At 36.5% G+C, this 23,158-nt stretch overlaps 1 protein-coding gene across 2 annotated transcripts in view; it reads left to right on the top strand.

Moving 5' to 3' along the window:
- Positions 1–23,158, top strand: part of Plc21C (Phospholipase C at 21C) — a 131,120-nt gene that overhangs the window by 25,039 nt on the left and 82,923 nt on the right. For both annotated transcript variants that reach the window (XM_081758703.1, XM_081758704.1), the window contains exons 4-7: positions 2,779–2,910; positions 14,978–15,114; positions 16,045–16,129; positions 17,767–17,867. In XM_081758703.1, coding sequence (XP_081614829.1) covers positions 2,779–2,910; positions 14,978–15,114; positions 16,045–16,129; positions 17,767–17,867 — 455 coding nt within the window. The remainder of the gene's footprint in view (positions 1–2,778; positions 2,911–14,977; positions 15,115–16,044; positions 16,130–17,766; positions 17,868–23,158) is intronic.

Here is a 23,158-nt window from a genome sequence, read left to right on the forward strand (position 1 = left end):
ACTTGTTTACGGAGGATAACACAGGAGGAAAAACTATAACAACATCGAAGGAGATTACCAGTCAAGATGAAAGGTTTCTTCGCACTGCCTTACCCTGATGAGTCCGTTCTCTTTTATTTTTCACGATATTGTTCTGGTTTTTGTCGTGCTTTTATTCCATGTGTGAACAGGACTTTAGGAGAGAGCCGAAAGAATTCTCAGGAATCACAGATACAAGTTAGTAAAATGGTCGTTAAAATTCCGAAGCGTGTTAGCATATCATCTGAAAACATTTCCAGTCAGTAAATTTCGAATACATTCTTGTTCCTCATCATCAGAACCAAGGTAAAAACTTTAAAAGTAAAAAAGAGATTAAAATAAGAAAAGCGTAAAGGCTATTACTTAGGAGATATGACAAGGAGACGGTAAACTGAGTAGAATTGGTAAATGAATCGGGAATATTAAAAATTCTAGCATTTAGACATACGTCATTGAAAATACGTGAAAAATACTCTATTTAGGTTCATCTCCGCTCAAGCATAAGAATGATAGTTGGGGTAGAAGAGAGTGATCCGTTTAATTCTCTAGATTGTGTAATTTCGTACTAAAACGTATCGCGAATCACTTCAGGTAATCAGTGTATACTTCTCGTTGTCATATTCACATGTATATTACAAAGTCCAATGTGTTGCAGTTTTTTAATGAAAACCTTGCAGTTATGTTTTAATATTGAGGATTTGAAGATGAATTGGATTTTTTTTTTTTAAAAAAAGTAGATATAAATATAGAAAGATAATTAAACCAGATTATATTCTTGTGCGTCTTTACGAAAGTTGTACATAAAAGCAGCATTCCGCTTCTCTGGAAAATATAGATAAACCTTTTTCGATGTATAAAATGTTTCTTCAGCGTTCCCTCTGCTAATTCAACTGTATATGAGGTGCTGTGTAAATGTAATAAGTTATATTGAGATGACAAAGCATATTGTGCAAACTACAATAACAAAGCATGTACGAAGCATCAAGAACTCTTTACCTGTTTTAGGACTTTAACTATTTGACAATCATAGGCCACGTTATTCACCGAAAATTCTACAACAATATTATTAGTGTATTATCATCATCAGCGGTAGTCTGCCATTATTGGTATTCTCTTGCTTCAACTGAGAAGCTTCTATGCTCCGTAGTCTTCGGTTAACCTTTTCGTCGTCACGTACGATTTCTCTGTTTTGGTATCTTTCATTAATTGTCTCCTTCTCCCTTCCCTCTCTTTCCTGCCATCATACTCTAGCACGCTCTCAATATACAGTTCCCTCTTAGCCAGTGTCCTAACCAGTTTCTCTTCCTCTTCTTAGTAATATCTAAAATTGTTCTTTTCTCCCCTGTCATTTCTAACACTCTCCCATTCGTTTTCCACTCGACCCGGTTAATTCCCTTCGTTCTTCTCCACACACATATATCGAAAGCTTCCAGTTGTTTTTGATCATTTTTGCGTAATGTCTATGTTTCTGACCCATACAGAACAATATTTCATAAGAAGCGTTTTATGAGTCTTTTTCTCAACTCTTTATCCAAGGTTCCAAAAAATAGTATTTTCTTTCTCCTAAAGGCTACTTTCGCCATTCGTATCGTTGCTTTTATTTCATGTTCACACTTCATATCATGACTAATAATAGTACCCAAGTATCGAAAACTAGCCACTTGTTCTATTTTCTTCCCTTCAATATATATTGACACCGACCGCTTCGTTTCAGTTACCATGGCTTTTATCTTTCTAATAAATTAGAGCATAAAGGAAAAAAAAAATCCAAAGTTGGGACATGCTCCGGTCAATAGATCTAAACAAAATAATATGGATAAATATAAGGATAAATTTCTCCACTGCATTGATGACAAACATGGAAGATGTAACTAAATCTAAACCTTGACAATAAGTAATTTAATATGTATGAGTTTGACTGTTAGGTATGTGAGCGTTCCCCTTTTGGTCTAATGGCTAACGTGTGTGCGTCTGGTGCACATGGTCACATGTTCGGTTCCCGGTGGTAGAGCACAAAAAAATTAATTTCACAATCATTCACTTTAATTAATTACCTGTCTCTTTTAGCCTAAAAGATTTAATCGTAGGACGTTAACTAAAATTTTTGTTAGGCATATAAGTTTCCGGCATTAGTTTTTTCTCCGTGTCTCGTAACTGAAGGAAGGAATAGAAGTTGTTTAAAATTTTTACAGGATAAATATGCAGGAATAACAAATATAAAAAATAGTTTTTATTATTATTATTAATTATTATCATTATTAACTGACAAAAAACCTTTGAGTACACACCCTAAAGAACCATGAAATAAGCGTAGGAAGAATTCGAACCTTTATTTTCAGTTGAGAAATATAACGCAATAACTTTTTGACGTCATATCGTTCGCAGCTGGCAATAACATGTTCAAAACTCGTACCATTATTATTCCATACTATTTTCTGTGTTTTAGGTGATTTTCTCTCTGCAGTATTGTCTCCTGTTTTACAGCTATTTTGGAGAAAAGAAAAATTGTACAAATTTCCCTTTGAATGACTCAAAACTTGACTCATTCACTTTGATGACAAATAAACGAACCCTGATTGTAAGATTCGAAAGATAGGAGTTTTATCTTTTTATGTTAATGAACACATTGACCATGGTCGTATTGACTTATAAAGTGGAAAGAGTTACAAAACCTGTACAAGGAAAAAAATTCTGTGTATAATTTAATGATCTTTTCCGTTTATTCGTTAGCGTGTTGACTAAGGAAATTTGTTTTTTCAGGATCCAAAATTGCGGCATATAGTAGCAGCGCAAGATGGCTTGGAGGACAAAACACTCACTGTATACTATGGGACTGATTTTGTTAACCTATCATTTATTAGCTTCTTCAGTACGGACAATGAGATAGCAAAGGTAAGATATAGTGCTGGAATGTGAGGACATAGAAAATAATTTCTCTTTTCTGTACATTATATATGTAAATATTTTGCCCGCAGGCGCTCCATCCTAACTGCGAAAGCAAGAAACAATATTCTAGTTTTATACAGAGAACATTTTCAGGAAATCTATGCACCAAATTCATCTCAATAGTTTTTATTGTCCTATAATCATTTAGTACCAGTAGGCACCGAACAGTGTAACTCAGTCTGTTTCAAAAGAGAGTGTTGAAAACTTAACTTTTCGTTGAGAGAACTGTCGTTTCTGTAAATGTTTCTTAACACAGACCATTTGTTAAAAGTGTTCTCAATGTAACAATTTTTTATAAGGATTTAGTCATATGTTACACAGATTTAACTATTGCTGGGTATAAGAGGCATACAAACGGTATAAGGGTTTGTATAGAAAGTAATGAGATCAATTATTTTTTTCTGATTGGACTGTACATCTCAGCGCACTCGCTTCAGGTGGGCTCGACGGACGGGGAATTAAGTTTCAAACGTACTTAACGTCAGTCACCTACGAGCTTCCATGCAGTTCGTATTGTCGTTTAAATGGACTCCTGCGTATAGATTCAGTCGAAGCGTAAAAATGTAACGTTCTATCGAACAGTGCTATGCCATTAAATTCTGTGTGAGACTCATAAAATCGATTATGGAAACGTTAACTATGATCTGTCAAGTGTTCAGGACTAAAAGTCTAGGCTGTTGTGAGATGGCACAAGTGCTTCAAAGCCGATGGAGAGTGTGTGGAAGACGAACCCCGCGCAAGACGTGCGTACCCGGGCATAACAGAGGAAAATGTACACGTGTGCGTGATATGTTAAACTCAGACCGGCGGTTAAGTGTTCAAATGATCACAAACCACATAGGAATTGATAGTGACTGTGAACACCATCATTACTGAGGAGGTGGAGATGAGAAAAACCTGTGCCAAGCTCGTCCCGAAAGTTTTGACAGATGACCAAAGGCAAAACTGTGTGCTTATTTGTAAAGATGTTTTCAGCGCTTTCAAACAGACTCTCTGAGTTTTTGAACAGTGTAATAACCGGCGACGAAACGTAAATGTTTGAGAACGACCCACAGGTAAAACGCCAAAATGCCGAATGGCACACAGCAGCATCCTATTGGGGAAAAAAAGGCTCAAATGAGCAGGTTTAAGGCTAAGGTTATGCTTATTGTCTTCTTTGGCGCCGAGGATGTGGCCCACCATGAATTTGTACCTGAAGGACAAACTATCACGAGTGCTTTCTACGTGAAAGAGCTGAAAAAGTTGAATAGAAGGTCAACCGAATGAGGTCAGACATTGCCACCGATTGGAAGCTGCATCATGACAATGCATCAAACCACACTTGCTTCGAGGTCAGCGACTACCTGGCGTCACAACACTTCCCACGCCCCCTACAATCCCGATCTGAATCTGGCAGTTTTCCTGTTTTCCCGAGTGAAGACAGCCCACAAAGGACACCGCTATGGGACCGTAGCAGAGGTACAAGCATCTTTAACGCACGTGAAAAATTCATTGGCAGAACTGTGTCGACGCCCAAGGGTCCTATTTTGAAGCATTTTAATGATTCGTTGCGATATCTTCAATAGATATTTTTCCCCCGAATTTGCTCTCATTACTTTGTATACAAACTCTATAAGACATCTGGCACAAGAGGCAGTCAGAATTTTTTCTAGAGTCAGTTGCGAGTAGAGACAGACTTATTGACAGTAAGTACTACTACAGAAATTTTATTTCTTCATTCATGTACAACTTGTTCCCACAGTCAAAGAGTTTAAGTGTTATCATGGATTGAATACACACAAAATACTCTGGTGGAAATATTTAAGAACACAAGGAAATTTGCAGATCAGACCCAGAGTTGGTACAGGAGTAAGTGTTGGTAGTGACCCTAACTTGCCGCCGATAAACATTCCGGAAATACTATACAAGGTGTTATATACAGTACTCAGTATCGCGTTTAAGGGCCCCGGGTGGCAATACAAACAACTGTCCAAGCAGATAACCAGTCGTATATGGTGGGTAGAAATTACTTTCGTTGCTGAATATCACTGCCTTTCATTCGCCTTGCTAGTGAAATCTCTTCTGACACCACTGAATATGTTCTTGGCGACGATCAACAGGCATTTGCAGTAATCGTACTAGAGGAACGTGGGAACTTCTACCTGCCCTAAGATAGCGACATGTGATTAGTGTTCCTGCGCTCACGTTGGAGGTCATCATGGTTGTGATAGCGTTGCCGGTTGCCTTGTTAGTTAGGCTTAGACGTTCTGTCTGTCCAGGCACTTCCCTATGTGTTGAGGGGGCAGTGGGTCCTCTGCCCTCCATTTTGTACACCAGTAATCAACCGCTAACACGTCATGATTAATGTAAGCGATAATCCTGCAGAATGACCATCTGTCCTATATATTGCTACTTCATATGAAATTGCTTAATTTCACAATAGGCATTCGCTAGTGTCATCCTGACATTGCAGACACATGCTGTGATCCACACACAAATACACTCGTCATGCTGTTCGATGTCCTTCATACTATCCGTAACTTACCATTCAGAGACACTGCAATGAGCATATCCTCTACGGATACACATTCTGTGGTTCGAATTTTGTTTGTTCGAACCGGACGGTGTATGTGGAGGTGTTCTTAAATACGTTTCCGCCAGTGTAATTTTCATAATTTTTCCACAAAACAATTGTGTGCAAAAAACCTTAGAATGGTTATTACTTTATTACTTTAATTATTATTAGTTTAATTATTGTATGTATAGGTATGAAGTTGAAGTAATGTAGTCGCATTTATAGAAAATTAATTTAAACATTTGTTAACTATTTCTTTCCTGCAGGTTATGGAAACTGATCTATAATGAATCCTGACATTACAAGTAAAAGAATAACTCATTGCTCAAATATATATAATAAATTGTCGTTAAAATGAGAACCTTGGTAGGTCTTTGTTGTCACACAAAACAACCCGAAACGTGCACTTAAGTTTCACTATATTTACAAAATAAAATTATTGAAACAAAACTAAGGATTGAACTGCACGCACTTCAGCCACAAATTACTTGTCCGCAGCTTGACTTTTAGAGATTCATACACCACTTATATATGTAGATATGGCTTAAAAGCCATACAAGAATGAGGTTTTAAACTGTAAGAAGGTATTATGAAGTATGTCTAAGCGTTTGTAATAGCTCATTTTAATAAGTATTGAGTAACTAGACCATACTGGAGACAGAGACAATGTAGCAGCACATGCTTCTTGTGAATGTCTGTGCAGATAGTTGCTGTAGTTTTGTATTTTCTTGTTAAAAATAAACAACTTTGCTACACACAGTTTAAGTACAAATAACGTGTCCTTAGCTTGACTACCACAGATTTACATTCCTTTTATATATATAGCATATTTCAAAATCGATCTAAGCGTTTTAAAGATGCTTTGAGTTACTGGAATATATTTAGGATTTGGCAGATTGAACGCAAGGCAAGCCCAAGGACTAGCACATTTAAATGTTACTACCGTTACTTCTAACAACTATAAACCGCTCTTACACTACCGTTACTACTAACCAATGTATGCTGTACTGTATTAAATGAAAATAAATTAGTTATTGTAGACACCTACTTAATTACCTATATCTTTTCCTCGCTTATTTTCCAGAACCATCTAGCGGAAATTTTGACAGGTCATTTTCAAGTTTATTTGGATATTTTTTTTCACCACAAGATTTGTTGATATTCTGGTTCTATTGTATGACCATAAAGCTTTCATTCAACACTCGTTCGACTCATGCATTACTGAATGGTATAGCGAGAATAAACTGCATTATTTTGAATGGGTTTGATGCATCTACTTTCTCGAGAAACGCACTAAATAATTTACAACAATTATTCTTTTATATCCTGTCAAGTGTTGATATAAATTTCAAACCAGAAACTCTATTACACACTTCATTTCAATCGAAACTAATTTTAAGTTTTCATTCCCATCTTTGTCAATCATCAAATGAAAGCAGTGTTGTTGCCTGCGATAATACAGGCACAACAATGATAATTTCCCATAAGTAGAAGCTTTGCTTTGTATATAATTAAATACACACTAGTTATTTGCTGAGCAAAACTATATATTTTCATTAAAAATTATGTATTACAGTTTCAACAATTAATTCTTTGGCTTTTTCAGACACTGAGATACAGGATAACTGTGCAATCTTATATACAGCTGAGAGAGATTTTAATGAAAATATATAATTTTGCTCAGCAAATAACTAGTGCGTATTTAACAATGATAAGAATTTAAATTTATTGCTACAATAAGAATATAATCTTACAGTATTGACTACCACAGATTCACATTCCTTTTATACATATCGCGTCGATCTAAGCATTTTAAAAATGCTTTGAGTTACTGGAATATATTTAGGATTTGGCAGATTGAACAGGCAAGCCCAAGGACTAGCGCATTCTTCACATGATGTGTTCTAATGTACAGTGCTACAGTATTGTACATTAGAACACATCATGTGAAGAAAGCATGCATATACACTGATCCAATAATCTCTCTCTCTCTCTCTCTCTTTTTCCTAAAAAATAAAAGTTACATTTCTATACATCAAAGCACGTAGAATATATACTTTTAATGAATTGCTAACTATACCATAAAAAATACTAACAAAACAATTGAAGGAAAATTTTAGAGTAGAACCTGAAAAATTCTATTGGGATATATCCAAAATAACAGGTATAAAAACCCTGAGACGTTAAAGGGTAACAGTGTATAGCAATAAATTAGGATTACATTCGAAACTTATCCCTATCACCTTACATAAAACTCAACAATGAGACGCTCTGATATGTTGGGTGTTGGGAGACGGAAGGAACGATTAATCACATATTATTTCAATGTAGATTTATGTCAAAATCTTGGGAAATATGTTAACAACTTCATCTGAAAAAGTGGAACAAGGTCATATTCATTAAAAACTTTTGTTTGCGTTGGACAGTAATAAAGTCAATATGGAAATTCTGTTGTACTTACAAGACAATAATGTAACGATTTAAGAATTTTTTTTTTTTTTTTTTAATAAAACTCCCTAAAAAAAAGAAATATATGTTATCAAATGTAATAGGGAAAAAAACGGACAAATAAAAATTTACATCAAAATCAGGAAAAGAAACGAAATAATAAAAGTACAGCATTAATGTAAATGGCGACACGAAACAGTATCTTGCGCCAATGTAACAGCTTTTCTTTCTTCCATAGGGAAAGAACAACTGCAATTGGAACTGTATGTATAACTAATAACTAACTACAACATGTATAAGTCATGAATAATATATATAGTTGATTTAGGTAACATATTTTTAGTTCGTTGGCCCATAGACCCTATAATGTATTACGAACCCAAGCACTCGTGGGAGCGTCCGAAGATTTGGCAATCCTAAATATATTGAAGATAGAGGCAATGCTTCTTCTGAATATCTGCGCATACAGTTTCACGTTTTCCTGAATATTTGTTTTTTTTTTTTATCAAATATTCTCTCAGTTCGACTAGTAAAAAGCATTAATAATGAAAATATTTATGTTTTAGTTGAAAGTTGTTCTGAAAGACAAGCGTAAAAAAACTTTTTATGAACAGATAAGCAGACATAATATTACGTAATTTCTAATTACTCATTTGTATATAAATATACATACGCACAAAAGTGCTTACAAGACAACAAAACTCCAGAGGCCTTGCTTTCCCTTTCCAACCTCTCTAACATGCACTTTTGTTCTTCTCTAGCATGCCCAATGTAATATTTATTTATATATTTATACCTATTTATTAAGCAAGTTCGAGATGCAGTATAGCTCGCTCGTGGCTTTGGTTAACATACGTGCGGGAGAATCGATATTTTGAGCTCATGTGATTCGACTTACGTTAAACTGTAAATCCATGTCTCATATACCCTCGTGCTAGAAAAGGACTTTAGGAGGCGAAAATCGAGATAATGTGCATCAAGCAATTTTCAACTGGATTCCTTAACAGAGGGAGGATTTTCTTTCTTTCTTTTTTCTTTTCTTTTTTTTTTTTTTTTTCGAAGAAAATAGGTCAACCACCTCAAAATACTCTTGTCAGCGCTTTTCAACCGAGAATGTCCTTCTCTTAACCTCGTCTGCAAACAATATAATCATGGCAAAAAGAGGAAAAACTACAAAAAAAAAATCCATAGATGTTGCGTATCCCAATTGAAATGCACTCTCTGGTTAATTTTCTATGTTGGTAAAACTCCTTTCGAATTCGCGTCAACAAGCACAAATACTCTCGCAGCGCTCAAATCCCCCTATTCAATTGTTCCGAAGTATACAACCCTTCACGACATTACATTTAACCATATATTCCGTGTAAATATTTTTCTTTCCCCAAACTATTCTTGATCTCGGTGGGAACAAACCATCCTACCAGCAAACTACTTCCTGGTATTAACCATCTGTAATACTTTACATGAGTAGTACACTCACTCCGTTTTCCGCTCTTGAAGAGTGATAAACTTAAAAGGGTTTATCAATTTTACAAACTTGATATCAAATATCTAAACAGAGTGGACTATTTATGTTGATACGCTCTTGTAACTTTTGGCCATAATATACTTTAGGCTATAAAACTTATAATAAAGTGATCGTAGATTTTTTTATTGAATTTACATTAAGACTTCCGCTACGAGAGGTTAGCTTCCTTAAGTGGAAAACTTTCAACGATGTTGACTAAGAAAACCTAAGCGTCCGGTAGGTAAAGCAGTTTGTTATTTCGCGTGCGTCGTTCACTAATGTACCAAAACATTGAATAGTGTCAATGGAATGGAAAAGAATCAGAAAAGTTTCAGAGTGGTTCTGTGAAAGTTAAAAAATACAACGTTTGTTACTGATAACATCGAGATATTTGTATATTTTTATTATTAGAATAAACGTTTTTGTTGTGATACCACAACAATGTATGCCATGTGATGTAATAAGTTTGCTGTAGATGCTTTAAGAAAACGCCGCAAGAGAGGGTGAGAGTTCCCAGTGAAAATTTTGACAGTTACTAAATAAGAGATGTATACCAAGACTAGTCTAAGTGCATATCTATAATTATGCGTCAGTTCGGTTCCTTAAGTTCTTAACCTTAGAATCTACGTAATCTATATTATAAAATTGAAAGTGACTAGGTTTGTGACTCTTAATCTCTTGAACCGCCTGACCGATCTCGATCAAATTTTCAACGTAGATGCGGTTCTGGCCTGGAAGTGTTTTTAGCTATTTACTTTGACGGTACAACTTAGGGGCGGAGGGGGACATAGAAAAAAATAAATAAAACTTAATAACTCTCGAACCACCCGACCAATCTTGATCAAATTTTCAATGTAGATGAGGTTTGGAACTGCCATGATTTTTATCATTTCACTTTGACGGAGCAACGTAGGGGAGGGGATGGAGGGGGAGATATTCAAAAATCAATAAAAATAAAAGTGACTATGTTCGTGAATTAATTACTTTTGAACCACCCGATCGATCTCAAATCAAATTTTCAACATATATGAAGTTCAAACCTGGGAAGTTTTTTATCATTTCATTTTGACAGTAGATCTTAGGGGAAGGGAAGAGGGAAAATATATTAAAATGAATAAAACTTAACTCGAACCACCCGACCGATCTCCATCAAACTTTCAACATAGATAAGGTTCGGGCGTGGAATGTTTTCTTCATTTCACTTTTACACTTTTACAACGGTGTTTCCTGCAACGAAGGGGAAGGGGAGGGGATATATATATATATATATGGTGATCAGAAAAATGGAAACACCTGAACGAAATTGCAACTTACCAGATTAATATGGTGTCGAGCCACTTTTCGCCTTCAGAACAGCCTTGATGCGACGTGGGATGGGGGTATAGAGGTCGTGAATGGTAGCAAGTGGAATTTTACACCATTCCTCGTGCAGGGCATCGGCCAGTTCTGTGAGAGAGGATGGAGGTGGAAATCGTCGCCGGAGTCGTGTTTCCAAGACGGACCACAGATGTTCAATTATGTTGAGATCTGGGGTTGGGCGGGCCAGGGGAGGTGTTGAACTTCATCCCGATGTTCCTCAAACCACACTGCAACAACGACAGCTGTGTGAATGGGTGCATTATCATCCTGGAAGATGGCGTCATTGTCCGGGAACAACATCCGGACCATAGGATGCAAGTGGTCTCCTAAAATTGTGACATAATCGTTGGCAGTGATTCGTCCGCTAAGTGTGACCACAGGAGCCAATGAAAACCATGATATGGCGGCCCACAGCATCACCGAGCCGCCGCCATGTTTACAGTTGGACAGAAACACTGCAGATCATAAGCCTTTTGGGCGTTCTCCACACATAAACACGGCCCGTGGTTGGAAATAGGGTGAAGGATGACTCATCCGACCATATCACACGTTTCCAGTCCTCAACGGTCCAAATTGCATGGTCGCGGCACCATTTGCGGCGTGCGAAAGCGTTATGGTCCCTGATGAGCGGTTTGGCCCGTGCAACACATCCCCGTAAGTTCATGTCATTTAATTCGCGGCGGACTGTGATTGTCGAAACAGGGTGGGGGAGATACTGATTGAGTTCCTCCGTCACTTGCTCCGCAGTGGCACGACGGTTCTGCGTGACAATGCGTTTAATACCCGGCGTGACGTCACTCATGATTTTCTTCCGCCCACTGTTCCGCTTCCCCGATGTCGTTTTCCCGTGTGTTGTGTAGGCCGTCATCACCTTCGACACTGTCCCACGCGACACACCTAACACAGTAGCCACTGCCGTCACACTCACTTCACATAACCGCGCACCAACAATTTGCCCTCTTTGAAAATTGTTGGTCTTCCATTTTACACCGTCTGCTGCAGCCACTGGACACTGCTGTTCCACTGCCCCTGACGTAGTATGGAGACCGACCTAACACACCACCACCAGCGGTCCGGCGCTGCGGGCGCCACGACACCACTGCCAACCCGTACCTCTGACGTGTTGCCAACTACAGGTGTTTCCATTTTTCTGATCACCATCTATATATATATATATATGTATCAAAAAAGTAAAAATAAAAATGACTGTCTTTGTGACTTGATCGCGCTTTAACCACAGGACCGATCTTAATCAAATTTTCAATATGGATGAAGTTCGGACCTGGGCTGGTTTTTATCATATCACTTTGACGGTAGACCTTAGGGGCGGGGGAGGGTAGGGGACAGATATATAAAAATAAATAAAACGTAATAACTCTTGAACCACCGGACCGATCTCGATCAAATTTTCAAACTAGGTGAAGTTCGAACATGAGATAATTTGTCATATCACTTTGACGATGGAACTTAAAGGAGGAGAAAGACATTTACAAATGATCGAAAATGACCGATATTAGTGTCAAATCTAGTTTTTGAGGTTGCTCGGATGAACAGTGACACTTCTGATGCCATTTAAATCCAAATTCAGCCCCGCAAAAATTGTGTGATGAGAGGTATATATATATAATCAAAATTACCAATATCAGTGTCGAATTCATTCTGGGTCTCTGAGATAAACAATGACACTTCCGATACCATGGCCCGCAACATGGGGAGGAGAGGGGATATATAAAAATAATCGAAAATGATCAATATCAGGAGCGCTTTAGTAATAGTAAAAAGTGACTGACTAACGAAACATATTACTATTTTTTCTGAATTTAACCCAGCGAAACGAGTAATTGATGCTAGTATTGAATAAAATAAATACTAACCATGTTTCTAATATCCAGTATTTCGGATACTTTATAGAAATGAAATGAAATCTTTGAGTTTTACGTCCCATGGTTATGCCGGTTAGGCTAAAGGAGACGGTGATGATGAGTAATGAATGAAATGGTGGAATGAAAAAGTGGGAGGAAACGGGAGCACCCCGAGAAAACCCACGCACACTGTGTTTGTCCACCACAAAGTTCACTTGGCGGGGGCTGGGACCGAACCCGGGACCCCTAGCACCAGAGGTGAATGCTCTACCACTGATCCACCGCGGCCCCCAAAATACTTTATCGAGTATCCATTATCAAGTACTGTAGAGGCTTAAAAAATATTCAGCACCAAAGCTTTCACATGCTTGAGAGATTTTTACTTATTACAGTTTGTTAGTCTTTGCAAGTAACAACAGTTATTTTTACCCACTTTTAAACGTAATCTTCATTTTCTCACACACATACGCCATGGAGTCCGAACGAAGTACAGTGTTACCATATCCTGTATCCTTGCACATAAACAATTTGTAAACTTGGGTAGTAGATATGTGCGTGTGATCAAGACATTTGTACTGTAAGTAGATTAATTATTACTACAGTATTGTAAGTAGATTACACAAATTCCAGACAATAAAGATATCCAAGATAGCCCCCATCTTCCCCCCCCCCCCAAAAAAAAAATACAGTGAGCTATTAAAACACGTTACTAGGTTAATATGCCCTACTTTACTTTATTTTATTTTATTTTTTAATTGAAGATTTCCACTGAAAAAGTTCTAAGCTTTAAGCATGTGAAGATCGTGGTGTTGAATATGTTATAAGCCTCTATAATCCTTGATAATGGATACTCGATAAAATATCTGGAATATTAGATAGAAAAAAGTACATATTTTATTTGGTAATATGTATTTCATTCGCTCTATTAATCATTATTTAATACTAGTTAATGTTTTTGTTCTCTTGAAATACGGTAAAGAACAGTAATGGTCGAAATATCAACTGTGAAATTTATACATTTACTTTGAGCAGGGCCGGATTTACCACTAGGCTCGGGTCTAGGGACGCAGCGTTCTCAGTGGTGCACATTGGACGAAAATCTAATAAACAAGACAAAAAATGCAATAATTGAATAATAAAAAAGTGATTAAAGTTACAGTAAACGCCTTCCAAGTAATAATTCATTTAGTGAGTCTGTTGGGTTCAATCATTGATAGTTGAAGTTGAATGCAGTTTTAACGTTGTGCTTCCCTGTATCTCAAAAAGTAATATTGAAGAAAGTCCATTTTTTCTTGTAATCAAAATAATCATTTGTATTACAGTAGAAACTAATTTCAACAATGAAATCAATTTTTTTGTTCGTTGTAGTCATATTTTTTAGTGTTATGAATATTCACACTATTACAAACGAAAATTCAAGACAAATTTCTTTTAATATAGCACCGGTGCGTATTGTTAAAACTAATCATTCTCTGCAGAGGTGCACGTAGGAAGTGGATCCTGGAGGTTCAGAACATCCGAAATTCCAACTTATCTTAAATTTAGTCTAATTTTAAGGGTGATTTTACAAATTTTAATATAATTTGTCCTCATATTTGAACTCTCCAGATGCTTTTGACCTATCCGAAATAAATTCCTATATACGTGCCTTATTCTCTGTAATTTTATTAAAAAGAAATCATTAAAATTTATACACAAATGTTGAAACAAAAATATGCATAAAATAAGTTTATTTGTTTTTATTTTCTATCATGCTAAAATTGTATGCGTCGAGGTGAGAGGTGCAAACATCTTTCGACCTAGGATGGAAAAACAGTAAATCCATCCTTGACTTTGAGGTAGAAACCTATTTATTTTTAGTTTAGTACCTCCATTCATGATAGTTTGAAATATGCTATAAAGACAAAATTTGTCGGTGAAAAAAAAAAAAAGAAAAAACGCGTAAATTTCTGATCAGTTTATTGAATTGTATTATTATTATGATTATTACTATTATTATTATTATTTAAATATAACTAACACTTTTATTTTTTCTTCATTTCAATGAAATATTTCAAGACTACTATTGTTCTCTTTCTTGGGTATGATGTATGTTGAAAAACTCGCGCTAAGAACTCGTACCTATTTATTCATATTAATTACACTTCAATTATGATATAAACACAAGAAAACAGTACACTATCACTTTCAAGAAAAACCCTCAGAATTGATGTGTTGAACTATGTTAATATGCCAGAATTTTTTTCATTATTGTATGTTAATTTGTTCTTATTCTTGTTCTAGTACTGGAGCGAAGAACTTCTTAAAATGGCCTACAATCTTCTGCAACTCAATTCTGCAGCAGTGATGTGTCTAAAAAAGGCTTACACAAAGCTTCATTTAACTAAAGATAAAAAATCAGGGAAAATACCAGTCAAAAAGTGAGTACATTTTTTTTTCATACTCTCAGTTACTGTAATTATTCGACTTCCAAACTATGCTAAAAATCTCTTTGTTGCGTGTTACTATTAAATTTAATTATACCTCATAAGTTTAATGCATAGAATAAAGCACAATACAAGTTTCCTGCTTCTTGTACAGTTATTCAAGATACTCAGAATGATTGTTGTTAATGGCCAGACCATATCATAATGGCGGGCAGTTGCTTGAACATCGTCGAACAGTGTGTTCGCGGGGATTCCTGCATATGTCGCTGTAATTTCCTCACAAAAGTCCCCCAGCCTAGCCAGTTTCCTGCTGTTCACGACATTCTTCAAGATTCTGTTTGAAACTCACGCTTCCAGTGATATTGAACTTCATCTGTGTTTTCAAACTTTATCACTTTAAAATAGACTTCCGTTCCTCAAATGTGAACCCTGTATCGGCCAGGGTTCACGAAAACAATACGTTATATGTTACAGTCATTGAACTTCGAAAACAATACTCAAGTTCATTAACTTGTATATGTATTTTTTATGGACATTGTATATTTAGACGTCTCTGTACTCTTCTAAGAGGTAAGGTATCTATACAGTAATTAACTTGAAAATTATCAAAATTCCATCTTATTCACGTTAGCGTCTGAAGATGATAGTAGAGCCTAGCCTGTTGAAATATTAACCAGTTTTTCACATTGATATTCTATAGTTTAACACTTCTAGCTATTCAAATGAAGCTTCTTTTCCTCTTGATTTTTATAGAAGGGTTTTGTTTCATTTAGTCTAAAAGTTTTCTGAAACTGATTTCCGTAATCTTTAAACCTTCGTGGTCCTTATGTCATATCGCCTACAATGCCAAATGTTTTAATTTACTTTACATTCTCTTGTGGATAGTGGTTACCACTACAGTATTTTTTTGTATTTTGTTTTCAGTATTACAAGACTATTCTCACAACACAAAGATGATCGGAAACGAGTTGCAAAGGCTCTTGATCTTGCTGGGCTTCCTCATGGAAAGGTAAGTTGGAACCCATTTCACTTACTACAGTTTTATAATCATTTAAGTTAATCATCATTTTCCAACATACGAAAACCAAAGAGCACATGTTACAGTAAAAACACATGAGGAATGTAGATGCCTTCGTTCTGATAGTCACATAATTTATTTATATATTTTGAAGGAAGAAAATAATTGTCGAATGCTTATTAGGAAATGTTCCTAAACTCCTTAAATGAAGTCACGTAAAAATAAAAAGTGAAAAAAAAAGTAACATCTACTTCACTTTCGAAGCTCTATACTCTTACGCTTGGTCTTCTTAAAATTTATCTTGCAGAATTATGTATCAGAATGTGCCGCACGAGTATAACTTGTTTTTGAATGAGAGTTCGATCCTTTTTAATACCCAGATATGTTCGTGATGGGTTCATTCATTAGTTGAACCCATAATACAATACGAATTTACTGACTTGTTACTTTTATTCCCATTTAAATGGGTGGGCCACTTTGTCTCAGTAGTAGAGCGTTCACCTCTGGTGCATGAGGTCGTTCGTTCAATCCCAGCTCGCGCCAAGTTAGCTTTGTAGTGGACAAACACCGTGTGCGTGCGTTTTCTCTGGGTTCTCTCATTTCCTCTCACTTTTTTCATTCCACCATTTCATTCCTCATGATCACCGCCTCCTTTAGCCTAGCCGGCATAATCGTGGGACGTAAAACTTAACGATTTCATTTCATTTTTATTTTTTTCTCATTTAAATCGCTGTTTCGTAGAATTATAATAGTAAGTTAATTTGGCTGAATACTGTTTTTACAATCAGAGTTGGACTTTTGCTAGGTTTGTTCGTGGCTTCAACAAAGTTTCTGGCTCGGGATGAAAGATTTATATTTATAATATTTTTTTTTTTCTTTTCCTTCTTCCTTCGAAGAGAAGGTTAAAAGGAAGCGAGTTGTGTTAAGCGTCATTACCTGCTATCGCAAAGAGTTCATGATTTCAAACTTGGTTTACAAATATCGTTATTGGTATGAAGAATTTTAAAACAAAAATGATGAATAATGGCACACGATATCAGAACATCTTTATAGAAGAAAAGAAAAACAATATTTTACGTAAATTTGCCAAACAAAGAAATATAAGAGTAATATTGCCAGTTCTTCTTAAAAGGAATATCCAAGCTACGTGGAATACACGGAGTTTTCTCTTTCAATCTTTAATTGTCATGCAGTGGAATATATCTAACAGTACGTTTTTCATATTATTGATATTCTTTACAGGTTCCACAATATAAAATTCAGAAATTTTCCATATTCAGTGTTTGTATGCGTGCAAGCTTAGCACTTAATTGCATGAGTACTTTTTCTCTTGTAATTACTTACAAGATATTTTCGTTCTCTTAACCTAATTTATTTTATTGATTAATAGATTTCTATTTTTAGTTGTTGTCGTTATTGTTATTATTATTTTAACTACGTTTCTTTATCTTCTGGCGACTGCTTCCTTATTCATACTCGACGTTGTCCACCCTTTTTCTGATTTTGTTTTGCTTGTGTCAAGCATGAAGTGTGTCTTATTTTCAGTCTCTAATTTTGCTTTTTTTTTTCCTATATTAGTGTAAGTAACTACTTCCAGCACTAATAGCCATGTGTATTTCTTCTTTCAGAACGATGCAATAAATCCCCAGAAATTTCATTTTGATAATTTTTTAAATTTCTATAAGAACCTCACATGTAGGAGTGAAGTAGAGAAGATATTTGAAAAGGAGTAAGTATATAAAAAGGACTTAGTTAAATAAACAAAATATTGATCATTAAATTCAAGTTCCACATTTTTTTTTAAGTTGTAGTCACTGGAAATAAACAAGGAAGGAAGGACAAATCTCATTTTGATTGATTGAATTTATTGTATTTAATTGTAGATGATTTTTAGGTGTTGAAATACTGTTTACTTTATATACGTGCTAGCGTCAATTACTCGGTTCGCTGGGTTAAGAAAAATTAGTAATTTGTTCCATTAGTCAGTCACTTTACTATTGCTGAAGCACTTTCTGATATCAGTCATTCTCGATCATTTATATATATATATATCTTCCCCCTCCGCCTTCCCCAAGTTGCGGAGCGGAATTTCGATTTAAACGGAATCGTAAGTGTCATTGTTCATTTCAGCAACTCCGAAAACTATGGATTCGACAGTAATTTCTGTTATTTTCAATCATCTTTATATATCTCCCCTCCCCTAAGTTGCACCGTCAAAGTGAAATGATAAAAGCCATCCTAGACCCAAACCTAATCTATGTGGCAAATTTGATCGAAATCGTTTCCGTGGTTCAAGAGTTATTAAGTTTTATTTATTTTTTATATCTTTACCCTCACCCTCCCCTATGTTGTACCGTCCAACTGAAATGATACAGGCCATCTTAGGTCCAACCCTCATCTATGTTGAAAATTTGATCGAGATGTGTCGGGTGGTTCAAGACATACGAAGTCACATAGACTTATATATATAAGAGAGAGAGAGAGAGAGAGAGAGAGAGAGAGAGAGAGAGAGATAGATAGATAGATATAGATATACAGATGATAATCAGAAAAATGGAAACACTTGTAGATGGCAACACGTCAGATGTATGGGTTGGCAGTGGTGTCGTGGCACCCGCAGCGCCGGACCGCTGGTGGTGGTGTGTTAGGTCGGTCTCCATACTACGTCAGGCGCAGTGGAACAGCAGTGTCCAGTGGCTGCAGCAGACGGAGGTAGTGTAAAATGGGAGACCTCTCAGATTTTCAAAGAGGGCAAATTGTTGGTGCGCGGTTATGTGGAGTGAGTGTGACGGCAGTGGCTACTGTGTTAGGTGTGTAGCGTGGGACAGTGTCGAAGGTGATGACGGCCTACACAACACACGGGAAAACCACATTGGAGAAGTGGAACAGTGGGCGGAAGAAAATCATGAGTGACAGGTCACGCCGGGTATTAAAGCGCATTGTCACGCAAAACCGTCGTGCCACTGGGGAGCAAGTGACGGAGGAACCCAATCAGCACCTCCCCCACCCTGTTTCGACAATCACAGTCCGCCGCGAATTACATGACATGAACTTACGGGGTCGTGTTGCACGGGCCAACCCGCTCATCAGGGACCATAACGCTTTCGCACACCGCAAATGGTGCCGCGACCATGCAACTTGGACCGTTGAGGACTGGAAACGTGTGATATGGTCGGATGAGTCATCCTTCACCCTATTCCCAACCACGGGCCGTGTTTGTGTGGAGAACGCCCAAAGAAACTTATGATCTGCAGTGTCTCCGCCCAACTGTGAAACAGGCGGCGGCTCGGTGATGCTGTGGGCCACCATATCATGGTTTTCATTGGGTCCTGTGGTCACACTTAGCGGACGAATCACTGCCAACGATTATGTCACAATTTTAGGAGACCACTTGCATCTTATGGTCCGGATGATGTTCCCGGACAATGACGCCATCTTCCAGGATGATAATGCACCCATTCACACAGCTGTCGTTGTTGCAGTGTGGTTTGAGGAACATCGGGATGAAGTTCAACACCTCCCCTGGCCCGCCCAACCCCAGATCTCAACATAATTGAACATCTGTGGTCTGTCTTGGAAACACGACTCCGGCGACGATTTCCACCTCCATCCTCTCTCTCAGAACTGGCCGATGCCCTGCACGAGGAATGGTGTAAAATTCCACTTGCTACCATTCACGACCTCTATGCCTTCATCCCACGTCGTATCAAAGCTGTTCTGAAGGCGAAAGGTGGCCCGACACCATATTAATCTGGTAAGTTGCAATTTCGTTCAGGTGTTTCCATTTTTCTGATCACCATCTGTATATATATATATATATATATATATATATATATAGATAGATAGATAGATAGATAGATATAGATAAATAGATAGATAGATAGATACGTTTAGAGTAAAAAAATAAACTGAACTTTTATAGAAACTCATGTAAATAAAATACAATCCAGCAACAATATATTTATTATTACAGGATAGAATCCTTCTTTTTACTAAGACGAACAGTCATCTTTTTTTCCAACGTTTTTGTAACTTCTTGAAAACGGACATGAATTATTGTTCTCAGTTTATATATACTTAGCACAGAAAATACTTTTTACATTGTAAAAATAAATCTGTGATGTAGTACAATAGACAGAAAATCTCATTCCTCATACGCGTCTTTCTCATAAGTCAATGACCTGGAGAACTACCACTCAACAAAAGTTAAAAGTTAAACTTGAAATTTTATTCACAATAAATGCACGGTATTTAATAGTAATATTGCGAGTTCCGATTGTGTTAGTTTTACTTTTAGTAGTCAGTATGCAATTATATATATAACATGTACTTGAGAAGAAGGTTACACACGCAATATATTTTGCAACCCATGTAAAAACATATCTCACCAATACTTTTTTCGCAGGTTTTCCTCTGATTCCCATGGGAATTTGAATTCTAGTACAGTTTGCAATATTAATCTATATTTATAACTATACACGTGAGCTCTCAAACTTGAATGATTTCTCTGTAACGGACACCTCTTATTTACAGATAAATAATTATGTCCCATTGGTGTCCGTTACTTAGAGGTTTAACTGTAATGTTCTTGGTCAGGTCTTTTCCCAGCGTTCACGCAACTTACAAAACAACCTTGTTTTGATTGCTTGTTTAGACCACCTATCGGGTACATCTTGACTCCGTCGGTTGAACCAACTTCCACCCTTGGAGAAACTAATCTTATGGAGACCTACTGATCGCCTGTACGTTGTAAAACTTCCATCTGATTTTTTTCTTTCTTTCTTCATTTAACTACATTTTAAAATTTCAACTGAAAAAACTTAAGTATAAAAGCATTAGTTATTGAAACAATTGTAGAACAAAATAAGTATACTAATCGTTCAATGGAAGAACTTTCGTATGTGCAGTTCAATTTGTATTATATGTTACATTATCTTTTTTTTATTGTTTTTAGAAACACACAAATACCTTAAACAGAGGGCATGAAAAACGTCGAGGGGGCCGCAGTGGCTCAATGGTAGAGTATTGACCTCGGTGCATGGAGTCTTTGGTTCGATCCCACCTCACGTCAAGTGAGCTTTGTGATGGACAAATACTGTGTGTGGGGGTTTCCTTGGGTTCTCCCGTTTCCTCCCACTTTCTTCATTCCACCATTGCATTCACTTCTTATCATCACCGTCTCCTTTAGCCTAGCCGGCATAACGTGGGACGTAAAACTTTAAAGATTTCATTTCATTTTTCGAAAAAATCTCAAGTGCGAGGTCGGCATGGCGACTGAAAATGCGAGTCTGACTCCTAGCAAATTCATAATCCAGACATGTAGGCTTATATATCAAACTGAATTTATATTATATTGACGAAAGGGGGATACAATCGATTTTTAATACACTAAATCCTCTATAAATAAAAATGCATAACTGGAACGGGACTCGAACACGGGATCTTCGGCATACCATGCCGATGCGTTAAGCACTACGCTACCGAGTTCGCTCCCAAAATAGTCATTACACTCTTCCATTCTTGCAGTTGGTATTCTTTCACTCAGATCACATGGTTTGTATACAACTTCTGTTGTAATTGGACAATCCAGTGTCCATATTCAGGAGACCTGTGACGGTTATATTATCGTTATATTGATAAAAGGAGGAAAGCGAAAGGAATAAACATTAGAGATGTTCTGAATATGGACACTGGATTGTCCAGGCACAACAGGAAGTTGTGGTACAAACGATGTGGTCTAAGTGAAAAAAGTAACCATTGCAAGAATGGAAGAGTATATAGCTGTTCTGGGACCGGACTTGGGTGACGTAGTAGTTAACGCATCGGCATGGTGCGCTGAAGATCCTGGGTTCGAGTCACTTTCCGGTTATACATTTTCATCTATAGAGGATTTAGAGGATATGTCCAATCATACGCTTTTTCACTCATTGTGTATCATTGAATTTATATTATTATGGCGCCTGTTCTTGATGACTGGTGCTAGGGCAGGGGAAGATTTTTTGACCACTGCTTAACATATTAACACAAATGAATCGGTCATTTGAGAAACACCTCATGTCCAAAAAAGTAAACTTTCGGGAAATCTAAAAAAAAAAAAAAAAGTTTTTCCATAATTTAACATCCTATATTTTTTGAATTTTTTTATATGTTTCTACAGGGGTTTGGTAAGCTAATTCTAGCAAAATAAAATTTTATGATTTTTATTTTGATATTTAAAAAAATTATAAAAGCTGTTGGAGATGTGTTGTTTCTCAAATGACTGATTAAACGATATGTTATCAGGTATGAAATAGAAGGTAAAACAATGCAAATTATTAATAAAAATCAGTATTTTATTTTTCAAATAATATATACACATTTTCCAAACATTGTTTCTTAAAACAATTCAATGTCATTCAATCGATAGTTGGCCAGTCATAAGTTTTTGAATAAAATTCACCAACAATGTCTGCAGGTATATAGGCTTCGACTTTCTTGAGGTCATTGATTTTGTTGATATTGATAGGTACACATTTTTGCGGGTAGGCACCGATTTTTGGAAGCTCTGGTAAACCAGTTCCCGGTTTTTTCAAGTCAAAATTTGTTCATTGAGTCCACCAATAAAGTTTTTTACTTTAACTTGGCCTACATGTTTATTAGAGTACTGAAACTCCATAAAAGTTGAAATGTTGAATTTTATTTTGTTTTCCCTTGGGATGTTCCTTGCTTGAGTCTCCGTAGATATTACATTTTTTTAATAAAATTGACCAAACCATGATTTAAAATCCTTCACTTTTTCACTTTCTACTATTTCCGCCAGGAACTTGTCCTGAATAGCAGCAGAGTGCAACGTAGTTCAGCGTGCTGTTTTTTTTTTTTTTTTTTTTTTTTTTTTGTGTGTAAATCCTGTCAGTTGTTTTAATTTTTCGTTTGATTACACTAAAGTCGCGGTCACACGGAAGGTACAAATGACCTCGAATAGGAAAATAGTGATGAATACTGTTTAATCGGCCAGTTTCCATAAGGGCAAAAAAAAAAAAA

The sequence above is a fragment of the Thermobia domestica genome, chromosome 5, assembly GCF_964235325.1.
Source record: "Thermobia domestica chromosome 5, izTheDome1.hap1.1, whole genome shotgun sequence".
NCBI classification, from domain to species: Eukaryota; Metazoa; Arthropoda; class Insecta; order Zygentoma; family Lepismatidae; genus Thermobia; species Thermobia domestica.